The 22,715-nt window shown below is 42.1% G+C and overlaps 1 protein-coding gene across 1 annotated transcript; it reads left to right on the top strand.

The window, feature by feature from the left end:
- Window positions 1–10,646: 10,646 nt before the first annotated feature.
- Window positions 10,647–11,594, top strand: LOC105090919 (putative olfactory receptor 2B3). The gene has a single exon (XM_010982336.3). It carries the CDS (start codon window positions 10,647–10,649, stop codon window positions 11,592–11,594), a length of 948 nt encoding a protein of 315 aa, XP_010980638.1.
- The last annotated feature ends 11,121 nt before the right edge of the window (window positions 11,595–22,715 follow it).

Here is a 22,715-nt window from a genome sequence, read left to right on the forward strand (position 1 = left end):
CACTTTCACTGAAGTCGTTGGGTTGAAGGAGAAACCCCGGATGAGGAAGATATTAGAAAAAAAACAATTTTGCATTTAATTTCGTCACTGGAAACATTAGGAAAGGACTAAACACATCATTGACCTTCTGTGGCTTTCACGAAGTCAGCTCACTTCTCTGGGATTTAATTCTCATATCTATAAAATGTGTTTCAGGATATTCTTTGTGCCTAAATGATAACTAACTTTATTGAGTGCTTTCCACATGACAGTCACTGTCTAAGTGCTTTATATGTACTTTATTTTAATTCTTACAACAACTCTAGTGTTGTTATTGTCCTCTTCATACAGGTAAAGAAACTGAGGCACAAGAATATTAAGTTCCAAGTGCCACCCAACTGGAAAGTAACACAACTGGGATTTAAACCCTGGCAGTACAGTTCCAGAGCCTAGGCCCTTCCCTGTTGTATTATGCCACATCTTAGGTAGTCAGGAGAGATTTTTAAGGCTCAGCTAAGATACTGGATGGGATATTATTGAGAAAAATTCAGAACATTTAGGATTATTATTCTAAGTCAAACTATAGGGTAAGATGCATGAAGTCAGAGCTCCATTGGATGCTTTAGATATTCCCCACCAGCATTTCACAACCTAGAAAAATAGCATTGAGCACTGTAATATTAACTTCTCAGTAAATGTTTGTTGACTGATTTTCCTAGGCATCCCCACCACCCCCACCCTGGTCTACAGCCTCTCCAGTTCTTTTTTAGCTTTTCTTCACTTTCATGGGTCCCTCTCTTATTTACATCGTACCTACCCCATCGTGGCTTCCAGCAATCCAGACTTTCATTTACAAAAAGAGTGTCTTGATTTCCACAACTGACACAACTTGGTTTCCTTAAATTTCCTCTCTCACCAGAGAGACCAGGGGGACAAAGGGAAGAGTCCTGGACTTTTTGGTCTTGACTTAATTTGTTGATATCTTGGAAAAAAAACACCTAATCTCTCTGGAACCCGGGCCACCTATCTATAAAATGGAGATAATGACCACATCAGACTGCCTATACCATAAACCTATTTTTAAGTTCAAATATGAATAGGCTTTAAAACTTAAATAATTGTATAAATTATCATTACAGTCATCAGGGTCATTGCCTTCAAAGCCAGATACCTTAGAATATGTTCATTAGGTTATTAACAGTAACCTGTATTTTTCAACTAAAAATGTTAAGATCAGACTCATTGTGAGTGAATGAGGGGGGAAGAGTCTGAGAAGGAAGTAAGGTGAGGTTACAAATGACTCCTTACACCATGATAGAAGTTGATGATTCTAACCTGCACAACGTGAAGCTCTTAGAGTATTTAACGTAGGGGAACACCATGGTCATGTTTGAATTTCAGAAATATCACTTTGGTGGCTGTTGTGTGGGAGGAACTGGAGAGGAGATCCTAAAGATCACAGTAGCAGGAAAGAGGAAGCCTAACATCTTTTTAGATTCCACAGTCCAATCTCAGCTTTGCAGTCATCATTTATACAGCAGCACTATTTCCCATCCCTGTGCTCCTGCCTTCCTCTACCTTGGACTATAGTAGTGGTTCTCAACCAGAGACAATTTTGCCCTCCAAGAAACATTTGAAATATCTGGAGACATTTTTGAGCCTCACAAATGGGCAGAGGTGGGATGCTACTATATTTAGTAAGTAGAAGCCAAGGATGCTGCTAAACATTCTACAGTGTGAAGGAAAGCCCTCATCACAAAGAATTATCCAGCTGAAAAATGTCTAAAATGCCAAGGTTGAGAAATGATGGACTATAAGAATGATAGTTCATATGTAGCCCTTATATGTAGACCTGCTTTTATAATGGAAAATGGGCCTGCTTTGGTTTTCTGGGGAATCCTAGGATGGGAAGAGACTTGCTTGGAACCCAGAGATCTGGGATCATGTCTTGATTCCATCATATGGAATTTGAGACAAGCTTTCCCTATCTGAGAGACAATGGTTTTATTTGTCAATGAATGAGTGTTGGCATTTAGAGGTATCTCTTATTACATCGTCTAAAGTGTCTGCTTATCTAAATATCAAAAGAATGAGATGTGGCTACTACTCTGAAGTGATTTACATGTGCTGCACAGCATTCTAAGGTTCTAAAATTAAAGATAGCATTTCATGGCATAAAATTCAAAGCATTTAATGAATCAAACAAAGAGCTCAATGTAGAAATTCAGGAGCTCAGGAAACACATGATATGATAATATCAGGAAACAGAATATGAGCTGGGAGAACTCTGGAAAGAAGTCAATGAAAAAAAATCATTATCTTAGTCTGTTTGAGCTGCTATAATAAAATACCATAGACTGGATGGCTTATAAACAACCAAAATTTATTTCCCATAGTTCTCAAGCCTGGGAAGTCCAAGATTAAGATGCCTGCAGATTTGGTGTCTGGAGAGAGACCACTTCTTGGTTCATAGACAGCTGTCTTTTCACTATGTCCTCACATGGCAGATGGAGCAAGGAAGCTTACTGAGGTTTCTTTTATAAGGGCACTAATCCCACTTGTGAGGGCTCCATTCTTACAACCTAATAATTCTCCCAAATCCCCCACTTCCAAATATCATCATGGTGAAGATTAGGTTTCAACATGTGAATGTGGGGTGGGGAGGACACATTCAGTCTATAGAGTTCTTCCCCTGACCCCCCAAAATTCACGTCCTTGCATGCAAAATATATTCATTCCATCCAAATAGCCCCTAAAGTCTTAACTTTTTCCAACATCAACTTAACAATCTAAGTATCATCTGAATAACATCTAAATGAGTTGTGAAGAGACTCAAGGTGCAATTCATCCTTCCAAAAATTCCCCTCCACCTTTGAATCTCTGAAACCAAACAAGTTATGTGCTTCCAAAATACAATGATGGGATAGGCATAGGGTAGACATTCCCATTCCCTTAAAGGGAGAAATAGGAAAGAAGAAAGGGCAGGTCCCAGGTAAGTCCAAACTGTAAGACAAACTCCGTGAAATCTTAAGGCCAGACAATAATACTCTTTGGTATGATGGCTGCCCCCCAGAACCACTGGGCTGGGAGTCTCATCTTCTAGATTCACTGGGGCAAAGATTTTGCCTTCTGGTACTCCTAGGGCAAAGCTACCACCTTCTGGACCCAGTGGGGTTGTGGTTCTGTACCTGCAGCTTTGCTGGGTGGTGTTGGACTCCCAAAGCTCCAGGCAGCCCTACTTTACCGCTCTGGGCAGCCTGATTCCAATGAATCTGGGTGGCTCTGTATGGCTTTGGGCAGCCCTATCCTCATTGCTTTGGGAAGAGACCATCTGGCCTTTTGAAAGTGAGGCAATGGTACCCCCCCACCCCACCTTTTAAACTGAGGAGGAAACTCTGATAATATCTGAATTGCTTTTGGCATCATTCTTCCATTGTTTTGGAAAATAGCTCCTAGCTTCTGTTGAGATGGATCTTCTATACTAATTTCCTTATCAAACAGTCACTTTGCCACACCCTTAGTATTTTCTTTTGAGCAGGCTGTCTCATTTTTTATGATATGGAGAGACTGAGAATTTTCCAAATCTTTAAGTTCTATTTCCTTTTACCTTAAAAATTCTGCCTTTCAGTCATTTTTCTCTTCTCGCATTTTACAATTAGCAGTCAGGAGGAGCCAACCCACATCTTCAACATTTTGTTTGGAAATTGCTTTAGATAAATATCCAATTTCATCACTCTCAAGTTCAGTCTTCCATAAACACTTGAATATGAACACAATTCAGTCAAGTTCTTAGTCACTTTATAACAAGGATCACCTGCCCTCTTATTTCCAAAAATACATTCTTTAATTTTGTCTGAGACCTCATTAGAATGGCCTTTACCATTATACTTCTATGAACAGTTTGTTTAGAATTACTTAGGTATTCTTTAAGATTGAGGTTCTGTTTACAGCTCTCCTCTTTTCTTTCTGAATTCCCACCGGAAGAGAGCAGTGACTCATCACATATCCAAGGGATTCTCAATACGATTAGTGGCTTACTTTGCTTCAGAAACCGTGAAAGTCAGAGGGCGGTGGGATGACATATTCAAAGTACTGAAAGAAAAGCTGTCAGTCAAGAATTCCATATCCAAGGGGGAAGGTATAGTTCAGGGGTAGAGTGCCTGCTTAGTATGTATGAGGTCCTGGGTTCAATCCCCAGTACCTCCATATAATAAACAAACAAACAAACCTAATTACCTCCTTCCTCCTAAAACTCTATATCCAGCAAAACTATCCTTCAAAAATAGAAAAATTAAGACAGTGCCAGATAAACAAAACCTGAGATAACTAATTGCTATCTGAACTACTTTATAAGAAATACTATATGGAGTCCTTCAGACTCGTATGAGAAGTCACTAGACTGAAACCACATGAAGAAGTAAAGAGCGTTGTTAAAGATAGCTACAGAGGTAAACACAAAACACGTATTTTTGTTTGTAACTCTTTTTTTCTCCTATATGATTTAAAAGACAACTACTAGAGCAGTAATTATAAATCAGTGTTAGTGGGCACACAGAATATAACAATGTAATTTACATGACAACAACAGTCAAAGGAGGAAGGAGAGAAAGGAGCTATGTAGGGACAAAGTTTTTGCATACTGCTGAAATTAGGACAGAAAATCAACAAGGGAGCATTGAACTTGAAGTATGTGGAACTCATAGAAACAGGATAGAATGGTGGTTGCCAGGGGCTGGTGATTGGGAGAAATGGGGAGATGCTGGTCAAAGGATACACACTTCCAAATGTAAGGTAAATAAGTTCTGGGGATGTAATATGCAGCATGGTGAATATGGTTAACATTACAGTATTATATACCTGAAAGTTGCTTAGAGAATGGATCTTAAATGTTTTCTCCACTCACACAAAAGTAATTATGTGAGTCGATAGAGGCAATAATTAGTCCCCACAATTACCTGTACTGTTACGGCTTCATTTTACTGATGAGAAAACTGAGGTACAGGGAGGCTGGTATCTTGCCCAATACTATGCCATTAATAAGTGGCAGAGCCAGGATTTGATCTCAGGTCTCCCAGCTATTCAGAGCTTTGCTCCTATGTGGAATATTTATCACCTGTTCCATCCTGAGCCAGGTTCCATGAAGGATCTCATAGTTGTTGGGGGCATATACCCTTCTCTACAGGGAATAACAGTCTTTTGTGGCCCCAAGATGTCAGGACACAACACAGGTCAGTACCCAGCAGCGCATGATGGAGAGGGTGGAGCAAGGTCCTAGGGGATGAGAGCAGATCCAAGCCTTAGTCTTCCATCCCCTCTCCCTAAAAAGCTACTCATTCTTTATGGTCCATGGAAGCCTTCCCTGGCATGCTTGCCCAGCCCTCCCCTCTCATACTTCTCAATTCATGCACTTACTCTAATTGAAGTTCACACATCTGCCACCTTGGGCTGTGAGGCAGAGTAGGGAGCGTGGGTGTTCAGATGGGAAGATCGGGGACCTGGGTGTATAAGCTTTGAGCGCCAGGCTGGGAAGGTGAAATGTGTGCTTGGGACGTAGGAGGGCTGCTGTGGGGCCCAGAGAATCCCATAGCACAGAGCCTCATTAAGAAGCTGCCTAATTTGTCCTCCTGAGGAGCAGGAGTAGAACACTAAAGGAGGACCCAGCAGGCCCCTGGCTCATTCCTCTCTGAGCCCACCACCAGGTAAGGAGGGGAGGGACAGAGGCAGTGGCCTGAATCATGATGTCCCACCCCTGGGCAACCATGCCTGATGTTCCCCACCTGTCCCCATCTGTCTGACTGGGGTGCCTACCTGCCTGCCTCCCATCTCCCATCTGTCTAGATCAGGCCCTCCAGAGCTGGGCATCTGCTCTTCTCCCTGACCTCTGTCCTCCTCTCTTCACCAGTTTCTCTCTGTACAGTGATCTGTTTATCTCCTTGGCTTTTTCTTTCCCGCCTTGTCTTTTGGGTGAGTTCCTCAGTTGAGAGGGAGAAAAGCAGAAGGTAGTAAAGGCTGTTGCTATGGAGCTGAGGCATTTGGCTGTCCTCTGTAGCCCACTGAGGACACAGGACAGGACACTGGAAGGATAGATAAAGGTACGGAAAACAAGTTACAGAAGTTGGAAGCTGGAGAGAAACATTAGAACTGGGAAGAGCTCTGATGCTCTCATTTGGGAAGAGGAGAGATGTAACTGCTTTCAGACAGGATACTGGGATCTTGCCATTCCTCTGTGGCCTGACTTTAGGCCAGGCCTTGGGATGGATGGAAAGGAGGCTCACAGGGGCTTGGAGCTCCCCACTCACCTATTCCTGGCTCTTCTATCCCTCTCCCTTCTGCACTTTCCTCAATTCTGTACCATATTCTCCTCTCACCAAGAATGTGGCAAGGACTAGGAGTGGGAAGCTTACTGAGAGACTTCCATAATAGTCCAGGCATCAGGTCCAGGTGCAGCAGGGAGAAGGAGAGCACAGATGGATGGCAAAGTCTTCAACTCTTGCAGGTAGAGTTGACCACAGAGCCCCTCTGCCCTACCAGCAGGACTGGCCACAATGACATTTTGTTTGATCCTCTCGTGGGACCAGCAAGTTCACTACCTTCCTAGTCAGTTGATCCTATCTGTGGACTGCCCTCACTAATCTAAGTTGGTTATATTACACTGGAACTTGCCTCCCTAGTGTACTTCCAAGTGTACCTCCAGGGACCACCTGGAACAAGTCTCATCTGAAAGCCTTTCAGAGAGTTGGCCCTCAGCTTCCAGAATGCTCCCCCCCCCCCCCGCCTTTCATTCTGCATGGCAAATGCCTCCATTTGCCTCAATTCTTCCTCATATTATGTGGTTTCCAGATCCTTCTTTATGACCTTTTCCAACTGAACTACACTCCCTTTAAAATGTGGTCCCAGAAGTAGAAGAGATGCCCCACATGTGGTCTGGCTACCGCAGACCCAGTTCCATGACGCTTCCTGTGATCTGTCAGCATCCTTTCTCAGCGATGTCACTTCACAATGACTTTTTAGAAATTTCCTTGCACTGAGCCACTTTCAGTCTTTGGGTGTTTCCCAGTGACCTGCTGCCCCCATCTCAGCTTGCCTTGGTTGGCTTTTTGAGCACCAAGGGAAGGACAGGGAATTTTATGTTTGTCTTGTAACTTTGTTGATGTCAGCTTATTGTTCTATTCAGTTGATACTTGAAATTTAACTTTTTAAAAAAATTTAACTTTCAACCACTGGATAAGATCATCTTCTTCACCATCTACATGAGGTGTTGTTAAAGAAGAACCCATGAGACTGGTCCTTAGGAATGTAATCTTGAAATTTCTGCTGGTCACAGTTAAATGGTCTGTATCCACCTCATTCTTACCTCCTCCCTTTCCTTTTCTACTCATATTGAAGCCACCTCTCATGACTTGTACTCTTAGACCTCAGAGACCATGCAGTGTCACTTCTCTCATTCCCTTTTGCCCCACCCTCACCAACCCTGTGTTATATGCATTCTGAACTCTGTTCTATGTTAAGAAAATAACAAAATGAAAGAAAACACTCTCTCAACCTTATGTCACAATATTAAATATTTCTTCATCTCACTCTTTCTCTTTATAGCTCAGTACATTCCTCACAACCCACTGCCATCTGATTTCTGCCTTCATCACTCCATAGAAATTCCCCACATCCAAGCCTCTAATAACTTCCAAAGTGTTATATTTTTTGAACAGATTTTATTCCTCCTGTTCTCTCTGTAGCATTTGGCACCAAATGCATTCTCTGCTCTTGGAGATGCTACCTTCCCAGACTTTGGGTATCAAGCTCCCCTGCCTCCCTGGATGCTCTTGTTCAAGCCCCATCTCTTCTTCTGTGGATCTCTCCAATATTCTTACTCTGAGGTTGCATCTTTGGAGCCTCTGCTTTCTCTCTCTGAGCTGTTCCTGAGCGTTCTCATCCATTCTGTGCCTTAATTGCCTTCCAAATTTTGATCTTCCACTCAAACTTCCTTCCTGAGCTCCAAGGCTATCTGTCTAACTCTTTGATGGTCACAACACAGGGTTAGGGGGAACCAAAAGAGAGGGAGAGAAGTGATGTTGCATGGTCTCTGAGGAAGCAGATAGCATCAGGACTAAGAGAACAAGTCTGCCATATCTGTAGCAGAGTTAATCATTACCTTCTGGCCATTTCTTGCTCCTTCCCACCCCCTCTTTCATCTCCACCTAGGTTCTGACTTGTAATGATATTACTGTCAACTTAAGTTCCCAAGCCTGGAATCTCAAGCTCATCCTTCATTCCTCTCTCTTCCTCACCTTCTGCAACTCTCAGTTACCAAGTCCTGTTGATTCAATTGCCTACACCTTCCTCTAGTCGCTCACCTCTTCTTTGTTGTCTGTAACATTACTCTTCTTCTGCCTTTTACCCATACTTCTCAACTGGTCTTCCTCTAATCCTTCTTCTAACTTCTACCCAAGGAGTGATGTTTCTAAAACCTAAGCCTCGATGAACAACTTCTCTGCTTAAAATTCATCTGTGACTTGCCATGGTCTAAATGATCAAGTTCTTGCTCCCTATCAAGGTATACAATACCTTTTATAATCTTTTTTTCTACCCTGTGTAAACCAGTCTGCCCTCAGACGTTATTGCTTGTGCTCCCTGGATGTACAAATCTCTTCCTTGGGTACAGTCTTTTGACCCGCTACTCCATCTGCTTGCAAAACTCTTCCTTGAGTTCTTAGCTAATTCCTACTCATCATTTTAAGATTCCCATCACATGCGCTCTTCTTAGAGAAGTCTACCTCCCAGAGGCTAGCTCAGGTGCTCCTTAATGGGCTCCCATGACACCTTGTGTTTACTCCTGCCACAGAACTTATCATCTGAGTGCCATTCATTGTTTGTCTGTCTCCTTCCTATGCATGCTCTTTGAGGGCAGAGATTTTTATTTCTGTATCTCTAGTACTTAGCACAAATCTTTGACTGCTAGCACATATTTCCATCACAGTGCCAAGTACATTGGAATGTGGTTTGTGTCTCTGTTCCTCTGTTTCCCAAACTAGATTGTAAGCTTCTTGAGGATTAGGAATAACCACATTTGTCCCTGTCTCTTTCAGTGTTTGTTCTCCATTTGATGGATAACACCATGAGGAAGAGAATTTGATGAGAACTAACATTACTGACCTTCTACTCTGTGCTAGTGAAAGCGCTAAGTGCTCCACACACATCATGTATTACTTCTCATGGGATCTGCTCCTGGTAGATATTATGTAGACTTCACAGAGAAGAAAATGAGGCTCAAGGAAATTAAATTACTTGAACAGGGCCACAGTGGAAGTACCAAGACTTGAACTCCAGTCTTTTGATTCCAAATTCCATATTCCTCCACTAGAACAATTACCTCCTGTGGTACCACAAACAAGGAATCCACCCTAACTTTTAAGATATAAACTAAACGCTGGAACTCCCTGCCTATTATAAATCTCAACTCTAGGAGAAGAAGAGACCCCAAAGTATACATTACCATTGGGAGTGGTATCCCCACAGGGGTGCCAACGCTGCCTTTAACCAAAAGGACAGCTACTATTCTGCCTCGATTATACTTTAGGGTCAACCAGGAAGACCCTTCTTTTCAGTTGTAAGGCCAGGAAGAGGAAGGATGCTGAGCAACTCCATCTAAAAATCAGATATGAGGAAGTTTCCAGAGACCCCAACAATTCAAGAAACACACACCTGGGTAAAATTTTCTAAAAACTTTTTTTAACATTTTTTATTGATTTAGAATCATTTTACAATGTTGTGTCAAATTCCAGTGTAGAGCACAATTTTTCAACTATACATGAACATATATATATTCATTGTCACATTCCTTTCTCTGTGAGCTACCATAAGATCTTGTGTATATTTCCCTGTGCTATACAGTATAATCTTGTCTATCTATTCTACAATTTTGAAATCCCAGTCTATCTCTTCCCACCCCCCACCCCATTGGCAACCACAAGTCTGTATTCTATGTCTATGAGTCTATTTCTGTTTTGTATTTATATTTTGTTTGTTTGTTTTTTTAGATTCCACATATGTGCGATCTCATATGGTATTTTTCTTTCTCTTTCTGGCTTACTTCACTTAGAATGACATTCTCCAGCAGCATCCATGTTGCTGCAAATGGTGTTATGTTGTTGGTTTTTATGGCTGAGTAGTATTCCATTGTATAAATATACCACCTCTTCTTTGTTTCTGGAGTCATATACCTTGCCCGTGTTTCTGACTTGCTCTGTCTCTATATCTATGGTGGCTGGAAGCTTAAAGCACTAAAGGAAAGTATTTTGAGGGATTGTTTTGGGGGAAGAGGGAGAGGAAGAGTCAGATCTTCATCATCACACTGTACAGCCAGGGCTCAGGGAGAAGGACCTCAAGCAGTGCACTGTGTGATGGCAGCTCCTGGAGGACAAGAAAGCAGGGAGAATGAGACCCTGGAGATCTTGACAAAAGATTCAGGCCTGAGAAACAGAAAATTCCATGAAGCTTTCCCTCCTCTCCCCTAATTTAGCCTCATTCTAAGTAGGCTTCAGTCTCTGACCTGATTTTAGTCCCAAGTAGTATCTAAATAACCGCTGATGTTGCCAGTAACTGAATGATCATGCTGCCTGAATATGCTGGGTCACTAGTAGATTCGATTCTCTTTCTGCAGCTGAAGGAGAATGCAGGACTTCCCCTGGAAGAACCAGAGCTCCGTGTCTGAGTTCATCCTTCTGGGCTTCTCCAGGGATTCCCAAATAAATGCAATCCTCTTCAACATCTTTCTCTTCCTCTATCTCTCTACACTTATGGGAAATGGGCTCATTGTCACCTTGATCCACCTGGACTCCCACCTCCATACCCCCATGTACTTCTTCCTCAGCGTCCTCTCCGTGCTGGACATGAGCTATGTCACAACCACTGTACCCCAGATGTTGGTGCATCTGGTCTGCCAGAAGAAAACCATCTCCTATGTTGGGTGTGTGGCCCAGATGTTTATCTTTCTGGTGTTGGGCATCACTGAGGGCTGGCTGTTTTCTGTCATGGCCTATGATAGATATGTGGCCATCTGCTGTCCACTCAGGTACACGGTTATCATGAGCTCCTGGCTTTGTGGGGCAATGGTGGTCTTTTGTGGACTGTGGGGTGTTAGCTGTTCCCTAGTCTACACTATCTTCACTATGCGCCTGCCCTACTGTGGCCCCAATGAGATCAATCACTTCTTCTGTGAAGTCCCTGCTGTTCTGAAGCTGGCCTGTACAGACACATCCCTCAATGACCAAGTAGATTTCATCCTGGGTTTCATCCTTCTCCTGGTACCCCTTTCCTTCATTCTGGCCTCTTATGTCCGCATCTTTGCCACCGTACTGAGAATTCGCTCAGCTCAGGGTCGACTCAAGGCCTTCTCTACCTGTGCCTCCCACATCACTGTGGTCACCATGTTCTGTGGACCTGCCATGTTTATGTACATGAACCCTGGGTCCAATGCCTCCCCAGAGCGGGACAAGCAACTGGCCCTGTTCTACAATGTCATCTCTGCCTTTCTCAACCCCATCATCTATAGCCTCAGAAATAAAGATGTAAAGAGGGCTTTCCTCAAGTTAACAGGCTGGGGCAGGGCCCCTGAGTGAGGCCGCAGAAGCACAGAAGGCCACAACCAGAACTGAAACCACAGGCTCTGTGGTCCTTCCATCCCATTCCCTCTTGTCACCCTATGGACAGGCAAGAATCCCTGAATGACAGGGGAGATGATATGTGAAAGTTGGTACCTGGATGGGACATGCTGATGGTTCCAGCAGCTGGGCCATCTTCAAACATCAAGAGACCCAACTATCAACAGAGTACCAAGTAAGGACCATTTCTGTTTCCCCAGGGTCCAGCAAGAGGTTTGGCACAAGCATAGCATCATTAACACTTGCTGACTGAGTAACTGAGTGCATAAGGATTGGACCTATTAACTCAACTCAAGATGGGTGGAACAAGATGATCAGTGATTTTATTTTATCTCAATCATCAGTATGAATAGATCTAAAGAAATACAGCCTCAAAATAAAGGGAAAGTAATCTTTGGAATGGGACCTAGGAATTGGTCATCGCCTATCCAGCACTTCCATGGGAGTATGGGTCCCAGGGCACATGGTGAGTCCCTGCTATGATGAAGAGAGATTTTGAGGGGTCTTTCAGGACACAGAGGAAACATCACCCAAAACAAATTGTAGTGGGTCAGAGCTCAAACTTTGCACCAACCATCACCTTGTAGGATTGTTGTGAGAAATTAATGTAGGCAACATTCTCAAAACAGTGCTTGATACATTGCATGCTTTGTATAAACATTGCCATTCTTATTGTTATGTTCTATTTCTTTTTCCTAACACTGTAATTACCAAGAAAACAACTGAGACAATTTCATCTTAGAGAGAGAAGCTATTCTGCTCTTTGGAAAGGAATAGCTAACATCACAAACGAAAAGGTTGGCATTTGTGTACACTTCATTCTGGTGTGGATTCAGTAAGTGTGGGTCTGTCACCAAGAAGCTTATGAACTCTGAATCAGCAAAACTATAGAAAAATGACATCCCTTCAAGATACCAAATAAAGAGGTCCTGATTGCAAATAACCAGTGCTCCTCAAAGGTACTTTCATCAATATTCTCATATGGTAAAGCTTTTTAAATAAGCATTTGTTCAAATCTGAATTGAATAATAATAATGTTGATAGAGTACTTGATTCAAGAGGATACTACAGGTATGGGAGGATATAATGATCATAATGGTGCTAGCTTCTCTTACTAGTGTCAGAACGCTTCAGCCACGTATGTGGTCCCTGAGAGTCCCCGGCACCTCAGAGGAGGCACAGAAAAGTTGCTCCACAGAATCTCAGGAATTGTACTGACTGCACAACATCTATCATACCAAGAAAGGCAGGCAACGCTCCAGTGAAGCCCGAGTCAGGGAGGTAAGCTTTCACGAGGAGCCCCTACCGACCTCTAGAGAATCTCCTCTAAGTTTTGCCTTCACTCTTTCTACCACCAGAGAAAAAAGTTCAAAAGAGGCAGATGTTCCTGGCATTCATTTTATCCTTGTCATCATTCTGACATCCAGCCCACAGTCCATAGAGCCATCCCAGCCTTTCTGGTTCTAAATCTGGTTTTGAACTTAAAAGTGTGAGTCACCAAATGGATACAAATGACAGGTTATTCAATGAAATGGTGCCATGGTGAAGTACTGGCAGATTCTTGATTTGAACACAAAGGAAATTAGAAACTATTAGGCCTCTCTAGCATCTGAGTTATTGAATCTACTTTAATTAACAGTCCTCAATAAAACAGTGATGGTTCCAATGAAGGTGATACAGATTCAACCCAACCAGATGTCAGTGAAGATGCTTTAAACTCAATAAGGAAGCACAGATGATTATGGCACTGATGGCAGTTATGATGGTTATGACTGGTTGTAGGACATTTGCTGAACATGTTTTGGAAAGTAGTGAGGAGGGGGCTTGAGAAGAGATGCTGAAGCATTAAGAGAGCAAGCAACCAGGAGCCATGCAGAAAGGTTGGCAGGATGCTCCAGATCCCCAAATCAAAAAAAGCAAAGGGAAGGAGAGTAGAGATATTATAGGAGATGATCATCCTATCCAGGCTACATCAAGATAACAGTGGTAAGATGGGAAGACAAGGGGATTTGATTAGGCCAGGGAACAGTATGGTGGGATTAAGGGTTGGAGAGAATTGGGGGAGTTACTGGAAGAGAGTGGGATGCAGGAAATTTAGATTACAGAGTGGCAACTATTACAAGAGATTATGAAAAAGCCCATACAAGAGTGTTGCCCCTAGGGCAAACTCAGATTTTGGTAAAGAGGTGGAGGGCACCTCTTTACCAAATTCAGTGAAGAAATTTGGGATATGCTTTAATTTTAGGAAACAAGACTTCAGAGAAAAGTTGCAGGAAGAGGAGATGAAGTTTTTAGTGTGGGAAGAAATATATAGGTGGTTGAATACTCAGGGACTGAATATTTCGGGTGGTGCTGGCCAGAGACAAAACAGAAAAAAACGCCAAGGGATAGAGCCAAGGAAGAACAGACATGAGAGGGACTCGGACCTCACTGGAGAAGGTTTGGTTCAGGCACTGAATTGCAGAGGAATTCACTGGTTAGTCAAGCCAGAGTCAGTCTGGAGTTGCTAGGCAACCTACAGGCCACCTCCTAGGGTGCAGGTAAGGAAGCAGGCAACCAGAAGCCAGTGGTATGGACATGCTAGAGGCCATTAGGGACAGAAAGCCTCCACAGGGCATGGGCTTGCAGACAAAAACTTGACATTGCGTGGCCCTGAGGACTACAGATGCTGTGTGTGTATCTGTGAAGACTTGCTGAGAGTCCACCAGGTGGCTGCATGCAGACCACTCCAGGGCTTGCTGAGGGAGCTGAACAGATGGTTGGCTGTGCGGGACTCTGGTTTCCATAATGAAAGGGCAGCCAGACTGAGGTTACAAGATCACCGTGTTTTCTGGGCTGCCTGCAGCCTGGGTTGAAAATAGCAGGAAACCTTGTTCTCCTGTTATAACCCTCCAGTGCCCTTAGAGAAAGTTTGACATCACGCTCACTTCAATGTTAAGGGAATTGGGCTGTTTATTACAGAGCATATATCGAAGGCTGCATTGGAAACTGAGAGGTAATCAGGATAAATTAGGCTTACTCATTTCCTTACGCATTCTACGAACATTCAAACTTCATCACAACAAACAAAACAACTCTATTTCTAACAAAGAAAAAGAAAAATTAGTAAAACTAAAATTTATTTAGCAGGCTATAATTTAAAACATTAAAACTTTGAGAAGCAAGTCTTTTATTTCTTTGTAGAAAAAAAACAGCGTGTGCCTTTTCCCTGTACAGCATGATAGAGAGCAAACATCTTTCCCGTGCCTTGGCAACTGTCTTCCTCCTTTCTCAATTTGGATTCACTTCCAACATTTTATCATTTGTACTTTCGATGTCACAAAATATCTCCAAGAGTCCCTTTAATGTGAAGATTTCTGCCAGTATCACTTCAGCTGGGACATGGTCATCCTTTCCATCATTTCCCTCATTAGGTGACAACTTCACATTCACTATTTCTCTGGCCGCATATCTGTCTGGTCTCCAGAACAGCAGCCGTGTCTCCACTCCCTCGTCACCTTTTTCTCCCTTAACTCCATCTGCATTCTATTCAGTTTTGCTTCCACCCTCATCACTTTTCATTTCTTTGCTGCGCTTTCATCCCTGTTGGTCAGTTCCCTCTTTCAATGATCTACGTCTGTAAACTGCCACGTGGGCTTATCCCTGGGAGACGAAGGGACAACACAGCTGCGCTCTTAGCCATTCGCGCACGAACTGAATAACACGTATGCGGTGACCACCACCGACCATCTTTGAAAGAAGGGATAATTGTTTACTAATCATTAGGCACCTCCTATTTATGTAGTGATTTATGGCCTGCAGAGCTAGTAGCAAAGTTTCTGTTTTCTATAATTACTCAGTTAATATTTGGTGAAGTGTTGTTGAGAAATTGTTGTTGTTGAACTGTACCTCGACAGCTGACGCCTGGGCATATCAGAACCATGCAGAACAAGAACAGCTGGGACTTGGTACTGGGAACTGCTAGGCTCCTACCTACCTTTCAATACGTGGAATTGTGTTTTAAAGCAACATGAGGGATAATACTGCCTGCGTGCTGATTATACTTGATTTCAAGGGCTGGAGATGCGGAAGAAGTGATGTAAATTAATTCTATGAAGCATAGCTCTCAAATTAAGTAATTCCATTTGCTATGCAAAAGGAGGAGGAGCAGGAGGTAGAGGAAAGAAGAAGGTACATAGTTTTCAAATCCTTTAAAGTACTCGCATCAATAAATTATTATTATTGGCCTTACTGGTGTGAATTTCTGTCAACCTGTGCTCTCCTTTCTTGAAACTCTCAATATGTTCCACATATAATTCAAAGTCTCTGGTCCGAGGCTCCTTGTTAGAATTACTATACATTACCCCCAGTCACTAATACTACACAGATCGTCAATATAGGTCAGGGTAAAACATTGTGGTCTTCTGAAAATATGACCTGTTTGGTCAAAATTTTGTTTACTGAAATTAATTTACAAAGACTCAATTCATTCTTTTTGTACTAGAAACTCAGTTTCATATGAAAACATAGGTGACCATTTTTTAACATACCAAAGATGCTACAAGAAAGGAAATGATGTAAAAATACATTATTTTTTTTTCTACCTAAGAATATGTAGTTCCTAGATATCCCTAGCCTCTTTAAAGTGTGATTTCTAAACTGCAGTGGACAGGAGGGCCAGTGAGCTGCCTGCAACGCAGAGGAAAGCCCAGCATCTCACGTGGCCCACCCACCTGTCTGACCTGCACGGAACTCCCAGCCAGCATTTGAGGGCCTCTCAAATACGTGCCACCATGGCTCTGCAGACATTAAGGAAAACCACCCCATGCAGCAAAATAATCCTATGCAGGGATTTACTTTCATTCTATGGCAGGCAATGTTCTAAGGATTTTACATACATTGCCTCACTTAAGACCATGTTTTCTAGTTGTTTTTGTAGTTCTTTTCTGTTCATTTCTTCTTCTTTTTATTTTTTCTTTTGTGGTTTGACAGTTTCCTTTTTAATAAGCTTGAGTTACTTTCTCTTTGGTTTCTGCGAAGCTACTGTATGTTTTTTAATGTTTAAAATGTTTTTAATGTAATTTTAAAGATTACTTTCCATTAACAGTTACTTCAAAACATGGGCCGCATTCCCCATATTGCACAACACATTCCTGAGCCTGCCTTACTCTGCGGTATGCTCCTGACTTGTGGTTACCAAGGAGTCCAGTTACCTTGACCCACAACTGTATCTACTTTAAACTGATAGTCTTTCAAACACATCTAAAAGATAGACATTTTTCACTCACCTTCCTCATTTTGATGTCCTATTTTACATCTCCGTGCTTTTCCTTTTACCATTAATCATAGCTATAATCACTTTAACGTTTTTTTTTTTTTTAAATTCTAAATACTGGCTTCTGTAAGTGATCTTTGATCATTTTGTTTGTTTTCCTTTCCTATTATGATTTCCCCTTTCTTATAGATTCTTGCTTCTTTCCTATTTAGAGGTCACCATTCAATATTTCTTTCAGGGTGGACTTAGTACTGCTGTTTTCTTTTTGTTCTTGCTTGTCTGAGAAATTCTTTCTCTTTCCTTCTATTCTAAATAGTGATCTTGCTGGGTAGAGTACCCCAGGTGGCGGGGTTTCCCTTTCAGGACCTTGAATATATCATGCCATCCCTTCTGGCCTACAAAGTTGCTGCAGGGAAACCAGCTGGAAGTCTTATGGGGGTTCCCTTGTTCTGGCTTTTTGTTTTTCTCTTGCTGCCTTTAGAATCCCCTCTTTATTTTTAAACTTTTACCATTTTAATTCTGATATGTCTTGCTGTGGGTCTGTTTGGGTTCATCTTGTTTGGGACCTCTGAGCTTTCTGTACCTGGATATCTGTTTCCTTATTTAGGTTTGGAAAGTTTTCAGCCATAATTTTTTCAAATGCATTTTTGATCCACCCCACCTCTTTTCTCCTTCCTGAATCCCTATTGTGTGTATGTTGGCACACTCTATATTATCCCACAGATCTCATGTGTCGCTTCACTTTTTTTCATTTTTCTTTCTGTCTGCTGTTCTGATTGGGTGATTTGCATTATTCTATGTTCCAGATCACTAATTCACCCTTCTGTGTCATTTAGTCTGCTATTCATTGCTTTTAGATTGGTTTTTACTTTGGCAATTGTATTGTCTATTTTGATTGGTTCATCTTTATTGGTTCATCTTTATAGTTTCTTGTTCCTTGTTGCAGCACTCTATCTGTAAGCATTTCTATCGATAATCTTTTAAAATTCCTTTAGTGTTTTTACTGCCTCCTTTTTGAATTTGAGTTCTAGCAGAATGATGAAGTCTGTTTCACTGTTTGTTCTTTCAGGGGATTTCTCTTTTTCTTTTAATTCAGAGTAGGTCCTCTGCCTTTTCTTTTCACTTAACTTTCTCTGTCTCCATGAATTTTTGGAGAAACAGTTATGTACTGTGGTCTCAAATGGGCGTTTTTATGTGGGAGCATGCCTATGCAGACCGTGTTGTCCAATAGTTTTGGTGCAAGGGCCAGTTCTGTATGGACACCAACCACGGCTCTCCTCAGAGTGCGCTGGCTGTTAGCTCCTGGGTTAGGGGTGTTGTTAGTGTTGTGGTGCCTGCACTGGATGTGAAGCAGAGCTTCCTCTTCGCTGTGCGGCTGTCACTGTCCTATTAGGGGTGGGGTTTGCTCCACAACTGTTAGAGTAGAAGCCCTGAGGACTGGGTTCATTTGGGCTCTGTTACTGCTGAGTGCGTGACCTGCCCCAAGAGATGTGTTTGCTGAAGCAAGTGAGGCCTGTGCAGTCACAGGGAGCACACACGCTGTCTACGTGAGCATCCATGTTTCCTCTCAAAAGCAGCCCAAGGTCAAGTGCTTTTCTCTGTTGTGTTCATGCAAGATCTAGTGCAAGGCTGTGGTGTGGAGTAGGCTGGGGCTGGTGGTTGGGGCGTTGTCACTGTAGGAATTGATATGGCTGTGCTGTTACCTGTGAACTGGGCTGCCTCTATGGCAGGCTTCACCCAGGACCTGTCTGTCCCAGCTCTAGTGCTAAGCTACAGTACGGAGTGTATGGAGCCAGGACTCTCTCTCTGGGAAATGAATGCATGCTACATACTCCTGCCCCAAGCCTGTCTGCCCGCCCAAGCTTCCATGCTTAGCCACTGTGCATGCTTGTGGTGCCTCCTGGTGCATGCACTGACAATGTCTGCCTGACTAGCCTGGCCGCCCCTGTGTGTGCAGTGACAGTGGTCTCTGTGGCTCTGCCTATATCATACCCCAGGGACCCCAGTCTTTCTCTGTGTAGCTAGACCAAATCTTTTCCCTGATCTCCCATAGAGTATGGTGTAGACTGAATGGGCCCTGGGTGTTCAACCTTTCAGATTGGAAAGTGTGGCAAGGCAGCAGCCACCAGTGCAAGGCTCTTTCCATCCTGATTTTTAGCAAGCCAATATGTGCACACTCCTCATAGAGTCTAGGCTTCTCCAGCACTTTTATCTGTTTCAGCAGATTTTCAGCAGGAAACGGGGCTTATATTCTCCATGCAGAACCCCAGAACTTGGATGCCCAGATTATGGCTCAGCCTGCTCACTCCTGAGGGTAAGGGGTCCCCCTGTGTGGACCTTGTCTTCCTTACAGATCCCTCCCCAGGGTGTGGATCCTGACCCCATGCCTATTTCTTTTTCCTGTCCTACCCAGGTACTTGGAGGTCTTTCTTGCAGCTTCGGTTGTAGAGGGGTTCTTCTGCCAGTTTCCAGTTAGTTTTCCATGAGAATTGTTCCACATGCACGCATAGTTTTGATATGTTTGTTAGGGCATGTGAGCTCCACGTCCTCCTACTCCACCATCTTGGTCCCCCTCCTAGCACCCACTCTGGAATGAGGGTTTGGCGGGGTGTGAAATGCTCGATTAATAGTTATTTCCTCTCATCACTTAGAAGATAACATTCCACTGTCTTCTGTCTTTCATCGTTTCATTTAAAATTTCTCCTTTTGGTTTAATTTTTACAAACAATGTGCCTATTCTGTATTACTGCTTTAAGCTCTTTTTCTCTTTCATGTTTACAGTTTCACTCTGTTATGTCCAGATATGGATCTCCTATGTTTTTTCTTAAGAATTCATTATGTGTTCTTAATCTGATGATTACTGATCTTTATCATTTCTAAAACAACTTAGTTATTATTACTTCAAATATTTCCTCTTCCTCATTTTCTCCAGTTTCTGCTTTTTGTATCCTTATTAGACATATGTTGGAATTTTAAATTCTACCCCACACACTTCTTAACATTTCTTTCATATTAAATGGTTCTGATCAGCAAATTCCAAAGCTTGTATATGCATGGGGGTGGGGAGGGGTTCTTCACAACACCAAGCAGTGCTCTGACACCACCTGGGTGTCCATCCTACCATTCAACGCAATTCTGATACTATCTACCCAGAGATAGCATCCAATTTCACAGGTTAAGCTCTCAGTCCCACAAGACTGCCCCTCCACTTCAGGTGACAGTCACAAGTTCAGGTTATCACATGTGCTTTTGACCAAATGGCCAGAAATCAAAGATTCCCATGACCCTCCTTGGGTTGATTAATTTGCTAGAGCAGCTCACAGAACTCAGAGAAATGTTTTACTTGCTAGATTACCAGTTTACTCTAAAAGGATATAACTCAGAAACAGCCAGATGGGAGAGCTGCAGAGGACCAGGTGTGTGGCAATGGGCACGGGACATTCACGCCCTCTCCAAGTACACCACTGTCCCAGGACCTCCTTGTGTTTTCCAGCCTGGAAGCTTTCCAAACCCTGTCCTTCTGCGGTTTGATGGAGGCTTTACTCAAGAGGCACGATTGATTAAATCATTGGTCGTTGGTGATTGGTTCAGCCTCCAGCTTGTTTCTCAACCCCAGAAGTCAGGGGGCTGGATGAAAGTTCTAACCCTCTAATCCCATGGTTTCTTCCCCTGGCAAAAGGCACCCATCCTTAGGTCCTTTCCAAAAGTCACCTCATTAACATAAGCCCCATTGTGGTGAAACAACACATCTTGAAAAACAAGACATCTATTTTATTTTATGGCTCTAGAGCAATTTTGGAACCAAGGACAGGAGACCAAGTATTACAACGATAGATACCACCATTGGTCTTATTGCTCAGAAAGGTCCAAGGGTTTTAGGAGCTGTGAGCAAGGAACTGTGGTTGAAAACTAAATATGTGAGAGAAATATATTTTGGTCATCTTAAGATCTTAAAATATATTTCTCATGAATCACAATATGACAGATATTTTCCTTCTTTTCATCTCACTGTGGTGTCTCTTGAAAATTCCCTCACATTTATCCTCTCTCTCTCTCTCTTCAATGATATCTAATGTCAAGTTTATTCTATTCACTGTTATTTTATTCTTATTATTGTTTCTTCTTCTTATTATTATTTCAATGACCATATTTTTCATCCTGGTATTAGAAAGTGGTGTCTAACCTGAAGTTTGTCCTGTCTACTGACTTTTTTATTTCAAGGACCATATTGTTCATTTTGGATTTTTTTGTCATTTATTCTTTAGTATCTTGTTCTTTTTTTATCCTTCAAGATTTCATGTCCTTGTTTTATGCATTTAATTATATGAAATTCTTTGTGAAGCATGTATGAATATGGTCTTGGTTGTATCTGCTGACAATTGCTCAAGTGAATTATTTGCTCATGTGTTTTGTAATTATGGATTGTGAGTTCATCTTCAGTGGGGTTTTCCTATGGGAAGTACTTGTGGCCTGAGTTACGGTAGTATTTCTACAGAGTGATAAACTTTACGTCTTCCTAACAGCTCAGAGGTAACCTGAAACCAATATAATTTTGGCTGTGGGTTTCTACATCATGTAGCTAAAATTTGGACTTAAAACCAGGGCAAGAGGTGGGCACAGGATTTCAATTGTTTCAAGAGAAACTTTTTTAAAAACTTGGATCCCAGAGACCTTGTCATCTCTGTGAAGATGAATATAGCTTTAGTTCCATCTAGGTAGGCAGCAGAACCCAAGCCCCTAGCAATGATCAAATTCAATGATCCACCACCCACCCCATCTTAGACTGCCATAGTAACACTTTGACTACTAACATCTTTTTACTTTTTTGCATCTGGAAATGTCCTTTGCATATTTTGTGGTGTGGCTGCACCAAAATTTACTTAAATCCTTTTTTATAAGCATTCAGTTTGTTTTCCATTTTTTTTTTACCTGTAATAAACAATATTGCAAAGAACATTCTCAGGTATTGAGTATTGTGGATATTGTTTAGGATAGAGTTGAAGTTAGACCATTCATTTAGTATTAATCTTTCAGGCTGTATAATATTTTTTCCAGCAGCATGCAGCAACACAGGGAAGTCAAAGAGTTGGAATCACCTAGATTGAGGGTCCCCCCGCTGACCCAGGAAAATGCAATAAAAAGAATTTCTAGCAAGAGAGTTTAGAACTATGGTAAGAAAGTCAATGACATTTTGAATCATACATACTGAACTGGGTAAGGAGGGAAATGGATCAGGGGAATCAGAGTTGATGGATTAGAAGAAAGTAAGAGTCAATGAGTTGGAGGCCTCAGGGAAGTGGGAGAAATGGAATGAATACACTGTAAGGACGGGAAGTAATGGTCAGAGAATAGACTATCTGAATAACTGATTTCAGAAGTGGGATAATTCTTGGGTAATGGAAAAGATCAGGTATGACCATAGGCAGCTCAAGTAGAATGTAGGTGGTGAACTTTGGTGCTAAAGAAATCAAGGAAAGGAGAGGCCAGAGCATTGAATGGAGTTATCTGCACGGACATTGAAGTCACTCAGCATGATGGACTCAAGACTAAGTCTTTGAGACAAGTACAAAGTTTTCATGAATAGATAAACAGGATTATACTGTATAGCACAGGGAAATATATACAAGATCTTGTGGTAGCTCATAGTGAAAAAAATGTAACAATGAATATATGTATGTTCATGTATAACTGAAAAATTGTGCTCTACACTGGAATTTGACACAACATTGTGAAATGACTATAACTGAATAAAAAATGTTAAAAAATTTTTTTTTCATAGAAAAATATGGTACCCAGAAGATCTAAAGGTGACAGTACCAGGGAAA

Source organism: Camelus dromedarius, chromosome 14 (genome assembly GCF_036321535.1).
Source record: "Camelus dromedarius isolate mCamDro1 chromosome 14, mCamDro1.pat, whole genome shotgun sequence".
In the NCBI taxonomy this organism is placed as follows: domain Eukaryota; kingdom Metazoa; phylum Chordata; class Mammalia; order Artiodactyla; family Camelidae; genus Camelus; species Camelus dromedarius.

What these genes read in the sequence shown, in the direction of transcription:
- LOC105090919 (XM_010982336.3), top strand. Translation starts at nt 10,647, where the DNA reads ATGCAGGACTTCCCCTGGAAGAACCAGAGCTCCGTGTCTGAGTTCATC.